The following is a 20,149-nucleotide window of genomic DNA, read 5'->3' on the forward strand; positions in this document are numbered from 1 at the left end:
GATTTGGAGAAAAAAGCCCGCCAAAATAACAAGGGGTTAAAACGATGGATGTCTATGAAATCATCTGTTTCAGTGAAAGCCGCCTAGCTAGGTTGTCTATTTAAATGCCAGTAAACCATTATTTAGCGCTAAAGTTTACTACATATGCAATCAAAAAATCATCTTATCTTTTCACAAATCTAAAAATATATATGTGCTTTCTTTTATCAAATTATTTTCGTTTTGTGGGTTGGTGTATTGGTATTTTCTAGCATGCTATGATGCTAATGCTATATGTATACCAAGCGGTGGGGAATAAATTAGAAGATGTGTCTGCTAGTGTAACCTTCACAGACTCACTTTACAAATTCAAACTTCTGTCCTCCATTGAAATCCGACCTTCCTTTTGCTCTGTGATTCCTACATTCCCTTTCATTAAATCAAAAGGTCTGTCAAAGTGAACCCCACTTGGTTGAAATTGCAACCCATGCCCATAACCTCTTTCTTACTCGAATCCCCCACCCTAAAAGCATCAACCTCCATGCAATACATAAGAGTTCTGTATTTAAAACATCCTACTTTGTCTTGGTAAAAATAACCTTTCATCCTGAAATTCTTAAATTCAACATATGAGCATTATAATTTCTTGAAATAACATTCTAGAAGCCTGTCTAGTTGGTATATTTGTATGCGGCAGGCACGCAGAGAAAGGTGAAATTACCGATAATTCTCCAAGGCAAGTTAGTATTGCTATATCTGGAGAGAATTCATGAAGCTGAACCTGCCTTTCTTGTAAGAAATACATCAAAAACGCATTCAGTTGCGCCACTGCTCCATTTTTTCTGTGTCTTTACATCATTTTAATGCACCAAACCTCTTAGCCTCCAACTGAAGTTCACGGTGTCAATAGCAGAAAAAGAATTACAGAAAGTCCTTGGCTGTGCTTCTGAAAAACAATGCAACTTCTACAGAAACTGGTTTCTTTCACCATCTGTGCGAGTCTTGTTATTCTTCTTCTCCTACCATTTGTCGTTTCATCTCAAGAACACTTGAAAACCACAGGCAATCTTACTAGCAACAAGAACATCATTCATAAGGTACTCATGTTTTGCTTATAGTTGTTTTCTAGGTGAAGTTCTTATTATCTAATTCCTGATGTTTCAGAATTGAAATTCATCATCTTCTGCACTCTTTCTTCTTCTTTTTTTCTTTATACATATGCCACGTTCATTTCAATTTTACAAACTAGCCCGTTACCATCTTGCGATTCCAATAAAACTGACTGATATTCTGTAAAAACAGTCAAGTCCTAAACTGCTGTTCGAGATTACACTCCATGGGTTTCTGCTGTGGGCCTCAATGGGATTTCTAATGCCTGTTGGGGTGATCGCTATCAGAATGTCACAAAGAGAGGCATGCGGACGACGGCTTAAGATTCTTTTCTATGTTCATTCCATTTCGCAGGCAGGTTCTTTCTCTCTTTTTTTCTTTTTGTAACTATGGTTCCATTATCCTCTTCAATTTTCCCACGATTAAGGTTAATTTTTTTCCTTTTAGTTTCTTTTACTTTCATATGTAAAACTGTATCTCTGCACAGGTCACAAAAAGATATCACTAAAGCTTTGAGCTTTGTTTATTTAAGGTCGACACCCCACTCTTTAGCTTTTAATGATGATGAAAGAGAAACAATGTAGAGCTGTTTCCTGTTCTGCAAGTATTTTATGTAGGCCACGGTTTGTTGTTAATCTCATTACTACTTGAGAGGGAAGACAATGATAATAAAGTAATAGTTGATTGGCAGTTCATGGATTTATGATCTTAATTTAGCATAATCATGGTACTGAATTATGACATTAGGTGTCTCTAGGCCATTCACAAATGAATAGGTAAAGCAATCTTACACACGAGTGAGTATAACAACTTTACTTCTTTAAATTTACTACATGACCATAGTGTAGAATTTCTTGTATATATTGAATGAGTAATTTGTGTTCAGCAGATGCTTTCTGTACTTCTCTCCACAGCGGGAGCAGTAATGTCTATAAAAAACTTCAACAACTCATTCGACAATCACCATCAACGAATAGGCGTAGGCCTGTATGGTATAGTATGGTTACAAGCACTCGTTGGGTTTCTACGCCCGAGGAGGTAAGCTACCAGGCTTCATTGTATTTTTTATATTCATATTCTTAGGCATTTACAACTGACTCAACCTCACTCGGCCATTTCCAGGCCTGCTAGTTGAAGTCACCTGAGGCTAGACCTATCAGTTTCCCATATAGTATGAAGGGCATACTACATTTACTATTTAAGTATCTCAATTTGATGCTTAGTCATAGAAAGTGCAGAAAAAACACATTGGAAGCGTAGTAATTCATGAGAAGTTAAATAATATATGCCAGCCTCAATTAGCTAAGAATCCGAGTTTATATGTAATGTCTTCATACAGAGGATCTAAAGGAAGAGGTCTGTGGTTTTTTGTGCACTGGATAACTGGAACTGCGGTATCTCTTCTGGGAATCGTCAACATATACACAGGATTACAAGCTTACCATCAGAAAACATCAAGAAGAATACATATTTGGACTATACTGTTCACCACCGAGGTCTCTTTCATTATTTTCTTTTACCTGTTCCAAGACAAATGGGATTATATACATAAGCAAGGAGTCATTTTGGAACCATTGAGGCCCACTCATCAAGTAATTTCTCCAGGAGAAAAGCAAAAGGGATCAACAACTGAGTCTTGCTGAGAAAGTAGATAAAATGCCGTTGAAAACAATTATGGCCCCACTGTAATAGGATTTTGAAAGGAGAACTTGGAGATATTACTAACAGAGAATTATGCCCCCCTCTAGTTTTTCTTATCGTTGGATATTCTCCGCTGCAAAGGATCAGTATTTGGAAGCATTGAACGTTGGATCGGAGATTTATAGCAAGTTTTAATAAGATGGATTATGCTTCTTTTTTCGCTTTTTCATTTTTGGTGAACTACTATTGTTCAACAGTTGTAAATTTGAATATAGATTTCTTGACCATGTCGGGATTTTAGTGTTGTATCTATGGTTTCCTTTTTCATGGAGTGTAAATACAGTTTTCCGATATCTAACTGGTTTGATAATAATTTAAGACGATGTGGAACAGAAATCCTGAGAGGATAAATCTGATCTGGTAGATGGTTCACATGAAAGCTGTTGCTGTTTATTTTCCATACAAGTCGAGGGAAAAGAAAGAGAAATTTGGATCTTACAATAATTATCAAGCTCTGTAGTTCCTCTTTACTCTCTCTAAGCCATCATAATGCCTTGTTAATTATTGTGTCCTCTTTTACAATCCCGCTCGGATCAAAAGGATCTTTGTGTTGAAAACAGCGACATCCTTTGGCAACTGTACATGCTTTACACTATTAAAAACCATTGCTTGCCCGTTTGGAACAAGGAGGCAACTAAGACGTCTTGATGAATCTCCCTCAATAATCTTGAGATATAAAATAGTTACTAGTTGTTACGAAAATGTGCAGTTTACTAACGTTTCTGCAGGAAGGACTGTGTTCATCTGTTGGAAGGACCTGTCATATTTACTAATCATGAGCAACAATTGATAAGCTGTGCAAGAAAAGCTCCAGCTAAAGTTGATCTGGTTCAGAAACGGAGAAATTATACATAAAAGACAGCAGATCTTTGCCATTCCTGAGAAATGGCTTAGAGCAAGAATTGGGAGATGGGAGTAAAAGGATCAAGGGTAGGGATTTAGCCCTGAACATTCTGAAATTGAAAGACTATAGCCAGAGAAGCTCATCTGATACTCTGTTAAAAACAGAATGATGCAGAAATTGGAGTTGAAGGAAGGGGAAACAGCATCACAATCGGTGATTAGCAGCGTACATGGTTGTAAGCAGCAGATTGATGAATCAGAGAAATGAATTTTACTCTCTCAAGATGCGAGTCTCACTATCTAAGAATTCAACTTCGTCCTCATCAAGCAGAAAGATGGTCACTTTCAAGGTTCTAGAGTTTAAATGAAATTTATGTATTTGATTTCTTTATACAGAAGTTTTCTGAAAATGCATGATGGCATAAGATGTGTAAGGAAGGTTCTCTCTCTGTAGTTTGAAGTCAACATTCACCACTGATGCTAGCTTGTAGCTTTCAACAACCCATCACATATTTAGATTAGTGTTCATCACACCTCTATGGCAGACATGAAAATGAGAGACAAGAAACTAAGTCTGTGAGTGATTTATGACAAATCTTGTGTCAGATATCGTTCAATACCTACTAAATCCTCACATGACACAGGTAGACATTAGCCGGTGTTAAAGAACTCATCTTAAATGCCATCACTGACTAGAGAATTTGAAATTGTATATCACATCATTTCAAGAAATTACTTGCTCTTTCACCTTTATCATCATCTCTCTTTATGAAGATGCTAAGATTTTGCAATGACTGGTCTCTGACACCCACCATAAACAAAAGAACAAAATTGTATTTCAAATGTGATGATGGCAAAACAGAACGATTTCGTTTCCTTCAAATATACTAGCACTCTAATGCTATCAACAGTTCATTTCATAGTTTTCAGCTTTTTTTTTTTTTTTTTTGCTCTTAAGATGTGAAACTTATGACAACCTTATAACTAACTAGCTAACAAGCAACAGCTTTTTTATATATGGGAGTATCAAGCTATAATTTCTCTACAACAATTTAAGGAGTATAGTATCATGGAAAAAGCTGCACATAACCAGTTAATATGGCAATTCCTAAGATTATAATCGGCGGTAGAATTATGAAAGCTCCGATGGTGGCAAAGAAAACTGAATCATTCCTTTGAGATACTTTATTTAGGTAAGCTTGTCTTCTAATGTTTCTCTTCTGTGAAACAGTTAAGAACTTGGCACTAACTTTCTTCAAGTTTTTTTTACCCAGGGGAATGCTGAAATCACCATCTCCTTCTCCAACCAATTGAGCCAGCTGCTCACGAATTGTAAGTTTACCAGAACCACCATCACTCTCATAACCTGATCAGTGAAGCAAGTAAATTCTGACTATTGCTGATCTAAAATGAATGGAACATGTTTGTAGAGATAAAATTCACATACCTTCAGTGGATGGGGTGGCAGAGGTGAGCTGTTCGAGGAGATCGAGCTGTGTGCGTGTGGAAGGCAGAGACCCTTCAATGCAAGAACATTAAAATCACACGATAGGGTCAATCACCAAATCCTTTATCCAATTCAATAACCTTCAAAAAGTTTTAACAAGAAATTTAACAATATTTGGAACCAGGACTGTCAGTAAATTACACGTTAGCACTAAGGGCTCTGAATTGTTCTCCTGCTTTGGAATTCTTGAAAGTTTTGGCACTGTACTAACAAATTTGACCAGAACAACCGTAAAGAGATGCTAAAAAGAGAGCAACAACAGGGAAAATACCTGAAAAGGAAGAAGGGTCTTGCTCTGTAACTCCACTTGCAGCACCTTCTGATTGAGCAGAGGTTTTAGTACAAGAGAAGGAAGAGGGGGAGAGCTTGAGGAGGTGCTTGTGTGTTGGGATTAGAAACTGAGGGCCGGTGGTAGAAGAGGATACATGGGAAAGAGAGGAGGCACTGAAATTCAAGGCCATGGATTATTACTTCTGTTTTGTCAAAAATCTACTACAGCTTTCGAGTATTCAGTTCTGCTTGCTTTGTAATCGTGAGGCCATAATAATTCATGAGGTTCTAGTTTCAAATCTCTCTCGTATTGTAGCCACCTGAAATATTTATTTCTTTTCTTTTTCAAAATAAAATAAACAGGCCAGATTCTGGAGAGCTCTCTTCCACAATTGTAACTTGTGCATGGGCCTTGGGAGGAGGTCGGGATCCAGTGCATTGGAGTCCAGATGGGCTTCCCTGTTATTCGTTCTCTTGCTATTATTTTCTATTTTCTATTTTCTACTTTAAATTAATAATTTATTAAAATTTTAAATTATTTTAAGAAATTGATGTTAGATAGAATTTTTAAAATATAAAAAAATATTATTTTAGTATGTTTCTAAACAAAACATATTTTAAAAAATAACTATTATAATATTACCAAACACCCCTTAATTAATCATCCACAGCAAAATTATAGAAAAACAATTTATTGAAAAAGAGAGAATAGTTTGTCCCGAAGCGTTCACGTAACCCTTCAACACCCTCTCAAAAGCGTCCAACTGTAATCCACTCATCAGAAATATTTAAAAATTTAGTATATTTTGTTGGTTTTTTTAAAAAATATATTAAAATACTTTTTAATTTAAAAAAAATTATTTATGAGATTATTACATTAAATAATTTTAAAATATTAAAAAAATTTATTTAAAATAAAAAATAATATTTTTAAAAATATTTTTGAAATAGAAACAGCCACAGTAAAGCCGAAGCTGAAGACCCCAGAAAGTCCCATCGTCAATACCAAAATACCCCTACAACCCATTAACTTAACTTCTCCTGGACGATAGAGCCCGGGGAAGGAACCTGGCTCCTTTCCCTTTTCCGAGACACAGCACACGCGCTTTCATACTCTTTCGGGAACAAAAAACACCTTCCAGGGACAAAGAAGTCATTTACTGATAAACCGACAACGTTGGAGAAAAATATGACCGTTGTGGATGAGAGTCCAGGCGTTAGTCTTTCAAATATTGTGATTTGAAAGAAAGAAATTGAATGGTGTAGCAATTGAATCAAACAGGGAGGGAATCAGATTCCATGTAAGCAAAGCTAACCAATTAAAAAGCTGAGAAAGAAGGCAACTTATCAAATCTCAGCGAAACCGAATCCACGCACAGGTTCCTTCTCTCAATCTCTGTCTGTGTCTCAAGAAACCAAACTATACGGAGAAGAAGAGAAGGATATAAACTGGAAATGGCAAACAGTTGTAGTGGTGAAGTACAAGAGAGGGATATGGTGGTGGTTCAAGATGAAGAAGCACACCCATATGCGTTTCATGTCTCCGGACCTCGAAATGTGGCTTCTCCTAATTGGAGAGACCTTATCAATTCTAGTTGGTTAGTATTGTTATTATTAGTATTACTACTTTTCTCTCTCTCTTCGTGTGGGTACAAGTAATAGGCGGGTTTTGATCAATTTTAGATTTGAATAATCAGAAACAGAGAGCATGACATAAATGGGCATCTGGGTTTAAGATACTGATGCAGCAACTTCCTTATTTATGCTGCCTGATTATAAGTTCATGGTTTGCACATGATTTGTGTCCTGGTTGTTATAGATGGTAATCAATTCTGGATAGTTTTGGTAACTTTTTTCAATCAGATGGATCTTTGGTTGAATTTAGTTTACTGTATTTAAAGGGCTGGGGTTTTTTGTTGGACTTCTTTATTTATTTTTACTTAATGTAACTGGTGGTATAGATTGTGGATTCCCCTATTCTTTGTGATAGGTGATTGTGGATTATATAATCACATAATCAGCGTTGAGACTCCACCATCAGTGGGATTCCTACATCAATACTCAAAATAAATTAATAATCATTTCTTTGTGACCAAATTACCGGGATTCCTTAATTTAAGCTGGAATGTGGGATTTGGGTTATGTTTGGATTTGGAGATTGTAGCTATTTAGTTATTTGTTCTAATTAGTCGAGGACTTTCCTTTGCTGGAGAACGTTGTTGTCTAGGACAGAACAAGATTTCTAGTAGTAGAGATCATTGAATCTTGAACTTCTAGAGGCTAAGTGGTTAATTAATGACTCGTGGGGATCATTGACGGGATATAAATTTTGTATATTTTTAGCTTTGTTCTTTTGTTTCATGTAATTTCTTCGAACAACAGTATAGGCAGAGCGGAGAGCAAGTGAAAGACTAGGGTTTCTGAAAGTTTGCCCCAGTCTTGGATTTCGAGCCATTTTTGAATGATAGAATGCTTAATAAAGGAGCAAAATATATATGTGAGCTGGGTGATGATAGAATGCTTAATAAAGGAGCAAAACCCTAGCTATATGCACTATGTGATCATTTGGAGGAGGAAAATATATATGTGAGCTGGGCGCGTGAGGATCTTTCCTATCAATGATGATTTTGTGATTGCCTATCAGTGATTTGGGGTTCTGTGATGCAGAATCATGCCCTCATCTGCTGGCTCACAAAATGCAATATTCTTTTCTTTTTGTTCCTAAGGAGGTTGGTAAATGGTTTAAATTTCTCCATTGTTATGACCGGATAATCAGTTTATTGCATCTCATTTGCCTTTTTTGCATTTTATTCTTCCCCTCCAGTTATGGTAAAAACACATCATTCATTGGTATACATACAACTTAAGTAGGAACATGACTTATTCGTGGTTTTCAATAGCTAGGAACATACTCACCTACAGAAATTTGCCTGCAATCTATTGTCCGAATATATGATCTTTATCAATATCCATGATAATTTTGTTTCTCATAGATGATCTTTGTATACAGGAAGAAAGAGAACTACAAGCGAACTGTATTTTCCTGCTTCATTCAAGCAGTTTACTTGCTTGAAATTGACAGACAAGAGAACAGAACAGAGGAAAATGCGCTAGCTCCAAATTGGTGGCGAGGCTTCAAATACAAATTGACCCAAACCTTAATCGATGAAAGAGATGGATCTATATTTGGTGCGGTCCTAGAATGGGATCGAGCTGCAGCATTAGCTGACATGGTCCTTATGAGACCCAGCGGAGCACCAAAGGCTGTTTTAGCACTCCGAGGAACATTACTCAAGGGCCCTACAATCCGGAGGGATATTGAGGATGACCTCCGTTTTCTGGCATGGGAAAGTTTGAAAGGTTCTGTCAGATTCAAAGTAGCGTTGGAGGCATTAAAATCATTTGCTGAAATGTATGGAAGCAGCAATGTATGTGTTGCTGGTCATTCCTTGGGGGCTGGTTTTGCTCTGCAGGTTGGAAAAGCATTAGCTAAAGAAGGTGTGTATGTGGAGGCCCATTTATTTAACCCACCTTCTGTTTCCATGGCAATGAGCTTAAGAAACATAGGAGAGAAGGCTGGGTTTGCTTGGAAGAGATTTAAGTCCATGCTTCCTTCAAACGGTGAAACACAGGCAGCCGGTGATGACGGAGAGAAGACTTCTACTTTAGGATTGAGGAGTTGGATACCTCTTTTGGGTTCTAAAACTCCTTCTATGGGATTAAAAAATTGGGCGCCTAATTTTTACGTGAACAATAGTGACTACATCTGCTGCTCCTACACTGACCCGGATGGAGCTGAAGATAAAAAAGAAGCTAACAAGGAGAATGCAGGTCCTGCAAATGGGCAAGTTGCTGCGAAGCTGTTTGTGATGTCAAAGGGAAAACAGAAGTTTCTTGAGGCTCATGGATTAGAGCAATGGTGGTCTGATGATGTGCAACTTCAACAGGCTCTACATAACAGCAAGCTCATGAGCAGGCAGCTGAAATCGTTGTATACTTTCCCAGCTACACAACCAACACAGCGAATGCCGCAATGACATAAGGTTATACGCTTTCGTTATTTGCCAAATACCTCGTTTTCGTTCCTGTTTCTTTCACACTACCATTCTCTGTTTGTAATCTGTATCTGATAGATAGCAAACAGAAAAGGAAAAAGAAAAGACCAAAGCAAAATTGTATTCATAGATTGTCTTGCTGGCAAATTTGTGTTCATCTAATTCAAGCATGGAAAGGTAAATGTTAAATGTGTACCCACATTTCATCATTTAATCCCTTTTCTTCTCACAATAATCTTTTGTAATTTATTCGTTTCTTTCTTTGACGTATGAAGAATAAGACAGAAGATTCCATTTTCTTCCCCCCCACCGAAGTTTGAAGGTGGCAAAAGTTCATTCTCACCCCACAATAATGAAAACTTCTCTGTCAACTCATCTTCTTCTACTTGTATTTTGTAAAAGATTCATAATCATGATCTTACTGTAGCGAGGCTCTCAGATGTTAGCACTAAAAATTGCACTTTTTTTTTTTCTTTTTTGCGGAAATTTAATTGTCCCGTAATAGAGGTCATCATCATGACTTCCATTTTCAAACAATAAGTGTTAAAAGAATCTGAATAATACTGGTGGATCAGTGAAGGTTTTGTTCGAAATTGGTCTGAAATATATTTGAGATGAAATTAAAATTAACGTAAGGTTCAATCATATTTGAGGTTAAGATATTATTGAAAAATATTTTCTATTACAAGTATTTTAATATAAATACTAACATATTTAAAATGAATTGTGATTGAATGAAATATTTCAAAGAATATTTATTTAATAAATTTCCAACCCTAAAACACTCTTAAATCTCACATGGAACGATTTTTTTTTACACAGTGATATCCTAAGAAGTAAACATTGGAGAAGATCTTATCTAATGTGATTTTTGTGCTTAAACCTTGTGCACGTGTTTGGCTCGGGTTTGAGATTATTGTAAATAATATTTTGAAAAAAAGAAAAATCAGGTATTTATACACAAAACAGCACCTAGCTGTAGCTCCTTGCTTGCTTCAGTTTTCTTCTCTCTGTTTTTTTTTTTTTTTTAATTGGCAGACCTTAAAGGGCAGTGAGATTTTTTGAGGAAGTGGTGTTAGAAACTTGGAAGGTTTTCATGGACAATTTAGTTGAATAATAGAGGGTATAATCTTTGACAGCAATATTTTTTTTTTCTTTCTTTTTTTGTCATCCAAATAAATGCATCATTCACTTTGTTTTTAAATTTTGTGCCTACGAACATAATACATTTGTTTATTGTTTTTTAATACAATATTAAATTAATTTTGCTCAGATTGTTTAAACACTGAACTATTTTTTACCAACAAATTTATTTGTGAAAAGCAGAAACAAGAACAGTTAAGAGAGGCAGGCGAAGATATCTTTCAAGAACTAATAGAGAAAAGCCTAATCAGACCTTCTTCTGATAAGCCAAACCCAGAGGGGGTGGGAGGGTAAATGCCTGTTTAATATATACACCATTAATTGGATTCTGTTCATGTTTCTCATCTTCTATTTCTTCTCAAAACCTCTTAATGATCCTACTGAAGCTCTCAACTACCTTCTGGTTTTTCTTATATATTTTAAGCTTACTCAAACGGAAAACGAGAACGATCATTCTGCTTGTAGAATTTTCCTTGAAACTGCAGCCAATAAACTTCTCAAAGTTAAGAATATTCTACAAGAAAGGGGGGCAGAAGAGGATGTCTGGCGTTCCTGGAATGCCAATCCTAGTTGTGCAATGAGTCGTTCTAAGTTTGTATCAGAGGAAACCATGCCAGAAGCCAGAAGGATAGCTCTGATCAACAAATTACTTTCTTTTTCCATATTTTTCTTCTGATGAATGCGTGTCTAAATTCAATATATCCACGGTTATAGAAACTTGGGAGGAGCTCTCAGTAAACAATTGTTACATGACTTAGAAAGACCAAAACTAGCATGGATTAAAGAGGTAAATAACGATTTAATATCTTAACAACCATGGAATCACATCAAATCCAAAATAGATTTACAAAGCAATGCGGGGAAATGATATTAATCTACCAGAATTATACAGCAGCATGCATGCAATATACAAAGCAAAGAAATTCAAGAACATAATATTTGTCTCTATATATATGCAAAGAATACACAGGGAGTCGATGGCGCACACAGCCTTCCCTGTGTATTAATCATATATATATACATATATATATGCTAAGAACTATGAAGAAAAAGGCGATTTATATCACAAGGCAAAAACCATGCAAAGGTTTTGCTTTTCTGCTATTCTACAGAAGGAAAAAACCCTTCAAAATATTCCTGATAATTCATAGTCGTATATGCTGACCTCCTCTATCTGGTGAATCTGGGAATAACTACTAGAGAAAGGATACTGCTCGAAACCCAGTAGCAGGGACTCGAAATCTTGATCTGTTAGCATATCTGCCTGTTTATTTATCGTTAGATCATGATCTGATGAAATGTCATCAAAATATAAGTGACTGTAAGGTTGATTTAGTTCTTCGGTAAAAGAGACTAACTGATTGCAGAACTCAAACGAATCGACCGACGCATCAAAGGATGTTTCCATACTATTCTCAGGCTCTCCGTGATTGCAAGGTAGATTTAGTTCTTCAGTAAAAGAGACTACCTGATTGCAGAACTCAAACGAATCGACCGATGCATCAAAGGACGTTTCCATGCAACTATCAGGTTCTCCATGATTGCGAGGTTGATTTAGTTCTTCAGTAAAAGAGACCAACTTATTGCAGAACTCAAGCGAATTAACCGATTCATCAAAGGACGTTTCCATGCTACTCTCAGATTCTCCATATTTGCAAGGTTGATTTAGTTCTTCAGTAGAAGAGACTATCTGATTGCAAAACCCAAACGAATCAACCGATGCATCCAAGGATGTTTCCATGCTACACTCAGGTTCTCCATGAGCTTCAACATTTACAACCTCTACAATCTCAAGTACTTTTTTGGATTTAGGTGGAGGTGGTGGAGAAGGAATCGTCCTTCCATTTCCTGTTAATTCGTGAACAAGGCTCTTAAAGCTTGAGATGTCAGTGATGTAGACCTTTGGCCGCAAAACTTTTATGAAGCTGTTGAGTGGATTCTTCTCGTTCTTAGAGATTTTCGTCGATGCTTGACTTACTCTCTTTCCCATTATTTCAATGCTACTTAGTTCTAAATCTGCTCAGGTTTCTTCGCTTAAGCGGAAGTGCGGAAGATACCAAGAGGCAAGAGCTATATATAGACACGCTTAAGGATTGTGGAGAGAGGACAAGAAACAGTTCGTAATTAAATTAAAGAATCTGAAAATGATCTCTATTTTTCTTCACTACAATTTCTTAATTGGAATTTCCATCCATCCTCTATTTTTCTTCACTACAATTTCTTAAAAGGAATTTCCATCTCACCAACTTATATTATATTGTGCCCTTTGTCGCTCTATCTGTCTATAACTGTCAAAGCACTGAACCAATCAAATGAAGAATGCCAGCGTTTGTATTTACATGGAAGGAGTAGGTCAACTCCTGATGCTGGTTTAGGTGAAAGATATTGATGACGTTCTAAATATTAATATGCCCAGTAATGAGAATTTCTAGTGTTTGAATAGTGTGTTATGTTCTTTTCTATGACGCTCAGGAAGTATGATTAGTAGTAAAAATCCTGTAAAACAATTTTTTTAGTAGGGTTTATAGATAATAAAATTAGTAACTTTTTAATAAGAAATTACAATAATAAAATAATGAACTTTAAATTCTAAGAATAAAAATTTTTGTTATTGTTTTTGTATAATCAATGCTCCGAAAATTAAAATACAAATATTTAAATAAAAAAATTATGAACCTTTTATCAATGGTTTAAAAAATATTTATAACTTATGAACTTTGTTGTTTTTGCTGAAGTTGAGAGGTTGGGGAGTTATTTTCTCCTAATTGTATTAATAAATGATAAATATCTTTTATATAATATTAATGAAGCATAAAAATTTCTTATATAATATTAATTAAAAAATCCCCTAAAAAATATTAATATTTATGAAAATATGATAGGCTTTTATAAGATTTTTATATATCTGAAAGTATAAAAAGATGAGTATTTTAGACATTAACATTTTATGTTAAAAGTCATGAAAATAAATAAATGAAGTCTCAAAGCCTAACACGGGGCCTATAATGATCGTCAACCTCATACCCATTTGGATTTGGCATTATGCCAAACCTAGAGGTTGGGGGTCTAGTAGTTTGTCAAAATCATATCCGCTTGGACTTAATGCATGGTTGAACTAAAAGATAGTGGGTCTAATATCTCTTCAAACTCATATGTATTTGAACTCGACGCGTAGTTGAACCTAAAGATATTGAGTTTGATAACTAATCAGACTCATGTCTTATTAAATTCAACGCATAGTTGAACCCCATAATGTTGAGTCTAGCAACTTGCTAAACCTATGTCCACTTAGGCTCAACATATAATTGAACCCAAGAATGTTAAGTTTGGCATGTCCATTTAGGCTTAGAGTGTAGCTAAACTCTAGGATGTTGAGTTTGACAGCTTTAATATATCTATGTCTTCTTAGGTTCAACATGTAGCTGAACTCAAGGATGTTAGGTCTGGAAGTTCATCAGACCTATATCTGTTTTGGCTTAGCGTGTAGCCAAACTCAAAGATGTTAATTCTAACCATTTGTCAAATTCATGTCTACGTGGGCTCTGTGTGTAGTCAAATCCAAGAATGTTAGGTCTGGTAATTTGTGAGATTTATGTATACTTGGGCTTGATGTGTAGTTGAACCTAGAGATGTTGGGTCTGGTAGCTCATCATACTCATGTTCATTTCAACTCAACACATAGTTAAATCTAAGAATATTAAATCTAGAAGCAAGCCAAACATATATTATCTGGACATGGCATTCTTCCAAGCCTATAGAAGTTGATTATGGACATAAGCCTTGTCCTCCTATCATTGAATTATCACCTTTCATTTGCCCTTTTAAATATAGACTTAGGCTAAAAAATAAATTTTATAAATATGTTAGTCAATTAGAAATCAAAATAATACCTAGCATGAGATTAATTGAAGTTGTTTGTGAGTTATAAAGGCTTCAAAGGAACGAAATATGCTATTCATAAAGTAATTTTTTTTTGCTCATGCTTCGAGTCACATTCCAGTTGAGATAGAGGATGTTGAAATTTGAAGGAAAATAACAAATAAATTTTATGACAATGTCATAAAAAATTCAAGGAGTTTAGGGAGAAGGTTTATGTGTTAGATAATCAATTAATTTATTAATTCTAGTAATCTGATTTATTTTTTCTAGTCAAGATGGTTAGTAACTTATATCTAGTGCCTAGTAGCTTTTCAAAAAGAAAAAGTACAATGATATTTTAAAGAGATGGATTGTAAAAATATATGTTCTAAAAATATTAAAAATAAAGAGATTGTAAACTTAGAATTTAAATGATTTATGAAAAATTTATAGTCTATTAATTTTTGTTTATAGAGAAAAAGGGTTGACTAATTATAATTATTTCACCTATGTAATATTTTGAGTTGTATTATACTAAAAAATAAAATATATTAAATTATGTTATTGTTTTTGTATAATCAATGCTCCAAAAATTAAAATATAAATATTTAAATAAAAAAATTATGAACTTTTTATCAATGATTTAAAAAGTATTTATAGCTCATGAACCTTGTTGTTTTTGCTGAAGTTAAGAGGCTGTGGAGTTATTTTCTCCTAATTGTATTAATAAATAATAAAAATCTTTTATATAATATTAATGAAGCATAAAAATCTCTTATATAATATTAATTAAAAAATCCCCTACAAAATATTAATGTTTATGAAAATATGATAGGCTTTTAGAAGATTTTTATATATCTGAAGGTATAAAGAGATGAGTATTTTAGACATTAACATTTTACGTTAAAAGTCATGAAAATAAATAAATTAAGTCTCAAAGCCTAACACGGGGCCTATAATGATCATCAACCTTATACCCATTTGGATTTCGCATTATGCCAAACCCAAAGATTGGGGGTCTAGTAGTTTGTCAAAATCATATCCGTTTGGACTTAATGCATAGCTGAACTAAAGGATATTAGGTCTAATATCTCTTCAAACTCATATGTACTTGAACTCAGCGCATAGTTGAACGTAAAGATATTGGGTTTGATAACTCATCAGACTCATGTCTTATTAAATTCAACGCATAGTTGAACCCCATGATATTGAGTCTAGCAACTTGCTAAACCTATGTCCACTTAGGCTCAGCATATAGTTGAACCCAAGAATGTTAGGTTTGGCATGTCCATTTAGGTTTAGAGTGTAGCTAAACTCTAGAATGTTAAGTTTGACAGCTTAATATATCTATGTCTTCTTAGGTTCAACATGTAGCTGAACTCAAGGATGTTAGGTCTGGAAGTTCATCAGACCTATATCTGTTTTGGCTTAGCGTGTAGCCGAACTCAAAGATATTAGTTCTAACCATTTGTCAAATTCATGTCTATGTGGGCTCTGTGCGTAGTCAAATCCAAGAATATTAGGTCTGGTAGTTTGCGAGATCTATGTATACTTGGGCTTGACGTGTAGTTGAACCTAGAGATATTGGATTTGGTAGCTCATCATACTCATGTTCGTTTCGGCTCAACACATAGTTAAATCTAAGAATATTAAATCTAGAAGCAAGCCAAACATATGTTATCTGGACCTGGCATTCTTCCAAGCCTATAGAAGTTAGTTATGGACATAAGCCTTGTCCTCCTATCATTGGATTATCACCTTTCATTTGACCTTTTAAATATAGACTTAAGCTAAAAAATAAATTTTATAAATATGTTAATCCATCAGAAATCAAAATAATACATAGCATGAGATTAATTGAAGTTGTTTGTGAGTTATAAGGGCTTCAAAGGCACGAAATATGCTATTCATAGAGTAATTTTTTTTTTGTTCATGCTTCTAGTCACATTCCAGTTGAGATAGAGGATGTTGAAATTTGAAGGAAAATAACAAATAAATTTTATGACAATGTCATAAAAAATTCAAGGAGCTTAGGGAGAAGGTTTATGTGTTAGATAATCAATTAATTTATTAATTCTAGTAATCTGATTTATTTTTTCTAGTCAAGATGGTTAGTAACTTATATCTAGTGCCTAGTAGCTTTTCAAAGATAGAAAGTACAATGATATTTTAGAGAGATAGATTCTAAAAATATATGTTCTAAAAATATTAAAAATAAAGAGATTGTAAACTTAGAATTTAAATGATTTATGAGAAATTTATAGTCTATTAATCTTTTTTTATAGAGAAAAAGGATTGACTAATTATTTCATCCATGTAATATTTTAAGTTGTATTATATTAAAAAATAAAATATATTAAATGAATAAAAAAAAAACCTGCACGTTCTAAAAAAATACCTAGAGATTCGCACCAGATTTTAAAAAAACTTCAAAAGAGTGTAAGGCTTATAGCGTGTGTCCAAGCCTATGAAGATATTAGGATGCATGCCTAGCAAGACCTCGAGCATGCGCCCATTAGCCAACAATCTTTGGGTTCAGGTGCTACACGAAATTAATGGGAGTTGGATGCACACTAAATATCCAAAATTAATTGGGTCGAAGTATCATACCCGAATCAATAATAGATGCTGTCTTATCCAGCACCTGAAAAAAACTTGCGTCAACCAGCATTCCAAACACCTGGATGCAATTAATTCAGTTAATAGTTCGGGCTCGTTTTACTTGGCAGAGGTTTTTGTTCCCAATTAAATTTATCTATCAGTTTGATAATTATATTGTTAAAGAAACATATTGGCAAGAAATACATTAATGTATTGATATTGTTTCGAACACAAAAGCATTAATAACACTGATGTCATGGATGCATGGAGTACTGAGGGAGCTGTCATAGGACACAAGTAATCACATCAGTTCTTGTTATTGAAAATATGCGTGTATGCGTTGACGTTGGATTCGTTTAACTTTTAGTGCGAAAAGGAAATGTAAAAAGGTGGCATCAGATGGAATTAATCTGTCATTTTCTATTTCCACGTCCAATGTCAAATCAAGATCTGGACTTTTGGCGTTCGCTGTCCTATGCGCAACGTGAAACGAGGATGTGGGGACAAAATTCCTCTAATTAATTATTAAGTGCAGACTCGCTGCAAGTCACATCCTGTGCCTAACGTTCGGTAAGACTCCTCATCAATGTCTTAATCTTGTATGCTAGCTACAGTTATGGAAACGCCATGCCCGCGGTAACACGCATGAAACTCCTCGACGTGGAAAGCCTGTCCGATCTTTGCTGGAGATACAAATTTTGTGCGACGGCGTGTCCTGTCCATGATCGGGGAAAAACATTTCTGTCACAGTGGGTGATATGAAAAATGATTCATTTTGTAGCAAGTTCTTATGAGATTTGTTCGTCCATGAGCAGTGTTTAGCATATGTCCATTTAGACCATGTCAGCAAGGTGTGTTAATCGGTTAGTTAACTTTTGTGCAGAACTTTAGTTGTCTGTACATATTTCTCTTATGAGCATCTATTTAAACCTTGTTGTTATCTCTGATTGTGGAATAATTATTTACTTTTGTCAGCAATAAATAAAGTTCTGGGCATTTAGGGTTGGAAGCAAAGAAAGCTTCTGATTGCATTTTAATCTCTACTGATTGCCAAGTTTTTCGTTGTTAAACATAACATCTATTGCAACTTGATCAGATTGGATTGACATCTCCAACAGTATTGGGAGGAAACAAGCGCACCACTTTCATGGTAATGGAGTTCTAACCATGACGATTGGGAGAAAAAACAACAAGAAGGATTAGTGATGATAGAAAGATTCTTCCCCAAATCATTTCCTGAAAAATATTCTATCATTTGATATAAGGTGTCCACCCATTCAACGTACGTATGAAACTTTTCAGAAAGTCATTTCTGGAAAAATAATAGGTTAAAATAGCATTACTAGTCTAAATTATAAGGAATGCTTTCACAGGTTACTTCAGTAAAATTCAAAAAAAATAAAAATCCGAGCGGCATGATGTATGCACGAGGCTGCTCAATAGGAACACAATATGACAAAAGAATCCTCTACTGGTTAATGAATAATTTTATATTTTCCAATATGAACTTGGAGGTTTCTGCCATAAATTTATCATGTGTTTAGAAGAAGACCATCATCTGTTTTCTAGGCTTGGCTGCTCAACCAAAGCTTGCATTAGATTCCAAATAACTAACTAATCATGTAACAACAAAAGAATATGATCAAACTGCAAAGATTAAGCTGATTTGACTTTTAACTGATATTAATCAACTGGGCGACAGCAGAACCAGAACGCAGTACTGAAATCTGGTGAAGCAAAACAGAGATAAGCTACCTTGCGTGAACTTTTAAGATCCCATGTTTACAAACCACCCTCCTCTGTTAATTTTAGATTTGGATAACCTGTTGCCAAAATCTAGCAATACCACTGACCTTGAGGGGTGGACAGTTAAAACAGTCAGGACGTTATGGTGATTCTTTGAGGAAATAAAACGATAAAGATAGAGAATGCAGTCAGAATTTTTATTTGTGTTCAAAGCTTTTAGTCATTGTATTGCCTTCCGAGGCATTTTCAGACTAAGGTGGCAAGTGATTCTGAGTTGGTAAATACTAAACAGCGAGCTAAATAAATGGCTTTCTTTTACCAGCATAACCAGGAGGAACTGTACTGCTGACCTCAGCTATGAATTTTTCAGTTGGTTTTCTGAGGTTCAAAAGGTTGCTCCTGGCATAGTCCAGCATGGTATAAGCATGTATGCCTATGCTTGGACGTCGCGATTGAGTTTTCGATGGTATACTCCAATTTGCCATCCAGCGGGTACGGTCATAAATTTGGTATGGATTCCAGCAAAACAAGGAGTTGAGATGTGAATTTATCATTTGGCATTTCTTTACATCATGCTTGTTTCTGTGGAACCAGGCGGGTGATGGACAAGAAGGAATGTGCAACATGTGATGCTCGAGCTCAAGGAAAGAAGACAGGTCTCAAGGTTCACAATTTTTCTATCTCCCCAAAGAGAAAATTTTGCAAAGGGGAAGGTAATTGTTTGTTTCTTTGCTTTTACCTTTCATTTGTTTCTTCTCTCATTTCTCCACCCAGCCTAAAAAGACAAATTTGGATTCCATATTTTATTCTCCATGCTTATCCAACACTGGATATGAAAAGAGAATTCAAAAGCTGATTCCGATTCTTTGTTCTCTTTCAACCTTTCCTCCTCAATTTCATCGTCCTAACTCCTAACCACACGTAGGTATAGAGCGTAAATGTGCATGAAAGCACGACATATACAGCTGGCAGCTGGCGATCGCCATCCAGTTCCCTTGTGCCTCGGGAGAACTCGATATTGAAGTTGACAAGCGTGATGGTTCTAAGAGCTCCTAAAGAATCACCAAGCCAGCAAATATAAAAAGCGATGTTCATGCATCAACAACTGGATGCTTAGTTCCTAAAATTCAGGATATGTAATAAGCATACCATAAAATTTGTGAGCTCAGATGCTGGTATCCTACTCTGGATGAAAATTGAGTGGGAAGTGTAGAAGAATCAAGGCACGAACTTCAAGGATTCCCATGTAAAGGCGAAATAACCAAGTTATTCAAGATGCAAACATGAGAATTTCTTTCTACCTGTCAGTAAGAACAATTAGGCATTTTCATGAACA

General features: G+C 35.2%; 3 protein-coding genes across 3 annotated transcripts; 2 read left to right on the plus strand and 1 right to left on the minus strand.

Moving 5' to 3' along the window:
• Window positions 1-505: 505 nt before the first annotated feature.
• LOC105126907 (cytochrome b561 domain-containing protein At2g30890-like) lies at window positions 506-3,126 on the plus strand. Its single transcript, XM_011027932.1, has 4 exons — window positions 506-1,076; window positions 1,282-1,443; window positions 1,979-2,127; window positions 2,429-3,126. The coding sequence occupies exons 1-4, from the start codon at window positions 936-938 to the stop codon at window positions 2,730-2,732; spliced, it is 756 nt and encodes a 251-aa protein (XP_011026234.1). The 5' UTR covers window positions 506-935; the 3' UTR covers window positions 2,733-3,126.
• A 1,323-nt stretch (window positions 3,127-4,449) lies between these two features.
• LOC105126908 (uncharacterized) lies at window positions 4,450-5,744 on the minus strand. Its single transcript, XM_011027933.1, has 3 exons — window positions 5,412-5,744; window positions 5,081-5,152; window positions 4,450-4,999 (listed from the first exon to the last, which is right to left on the minus strand). Exons 1-3 carry the CDS (start codon window positions 5,599-5,601, stop codon window positions 4,701-4,703), a joined length of 561 nt encoding a protein of 186 aa, XP_011026235.1. The 5' UTR covers window positions 5,602-5,744; the 3' UTR covers window positions 4,450-4,700.
• An 842-nt stretch (window positions 5,745-6,586) lies between these two features.
• On the plus strand, window positions 6,587-9,771 carry LOC105126909 (GDSL esterase/lipase At4g10955-like). The gene is made up of 2 exons (XM_011027934.1): window positions 6,587-7,008; window positions 8,421-9,771. Exons 1-2 carry the CDS (start codon window positions 6,866-6,868, stop codon window positions 9,445-9,447), a joined length of 1,170 nt encoding a protein of 389 aa, XP_011026236.1. The 5' UTR covers window positions 6,587-6,865; the 3' UTR covers window positions 9,448-9,771.
• The last annotated feature ends 10,378 nt before the right edge of the window (window positions 9,772-20,149 follow it).

The sequence above is a fragment of the Populus euphratica genome, unplaced genomic scaffold (assembly GCF_000495115.2).
Source record: "Populus euphratica unplaced genomic scaffold, PopEup_1.0 scaffold30.1, whole genome shotgun sequence".
NCBI lineage: Eukaryota > Viridiplantae > Streptophyta > Magnoliopsida > Malpighiales > Salicaceae > Populus > Populus euphratica.

Bases quoted from the DNA above. Each gene is read 5' to 3' on its own strand.
- LOC105126907 (XM_011027932.1), top strand. From the start codon at position 936: ATGCAACTTCTACAGAAACTGGTTTCTTTCACCATCTGTGCGAGTCTT. The intron at 1,077-1,281 runs GTACTCATGTTT...CTGTAAAAACAG, and splicing joins ACAAGAACATCATTCATAAG to TCAAGTCCTAAACTGCTGTT. The intron at 2,128-2,428 runs GTAAGCTACCAG...GTCTTCATACAG, and splicing joins GGGTTTCTACGCCCGAGGAG to AGGATCTAAAGGAAGAGGTC.
- LOC105126908 (XM_011027933.1), bottom strand. From the start codon at position 5,601: ATGGCCTTGAATTTCAGTGCCTCCTCTCTTTCCCATGTATCCTCTTCT. The intron at 5,153-5,411 runs GTATTTTCCCTG...CTTGCATTGAAG, and splicing joins AGACCCTTCTTCCTTTTCAG to GGTCTCTGCCTTCCACACGC. The intron at 5,000-5,080 runs GTATGTGAATTT...TTCACTGATCAG, and splicing joins TGCCACCCCATCCACTGAAG to GTTATGAGAGTGATGGTGGT.
- LOC105126909 (XM_011027934.1), top strand. From the start codon at position 6,866: ATGGCAAACAGTTGTAGTGGTGAAGTACAAGAGAGGGATATGGTGGTG. The intron at 7,009-8,420 runs GTTAGTATTGTT...CTTTGTATACAG, and splicing joins GACCTTATCAATTCTAGTTG to GAAGAAAGAGAACTACAAGC.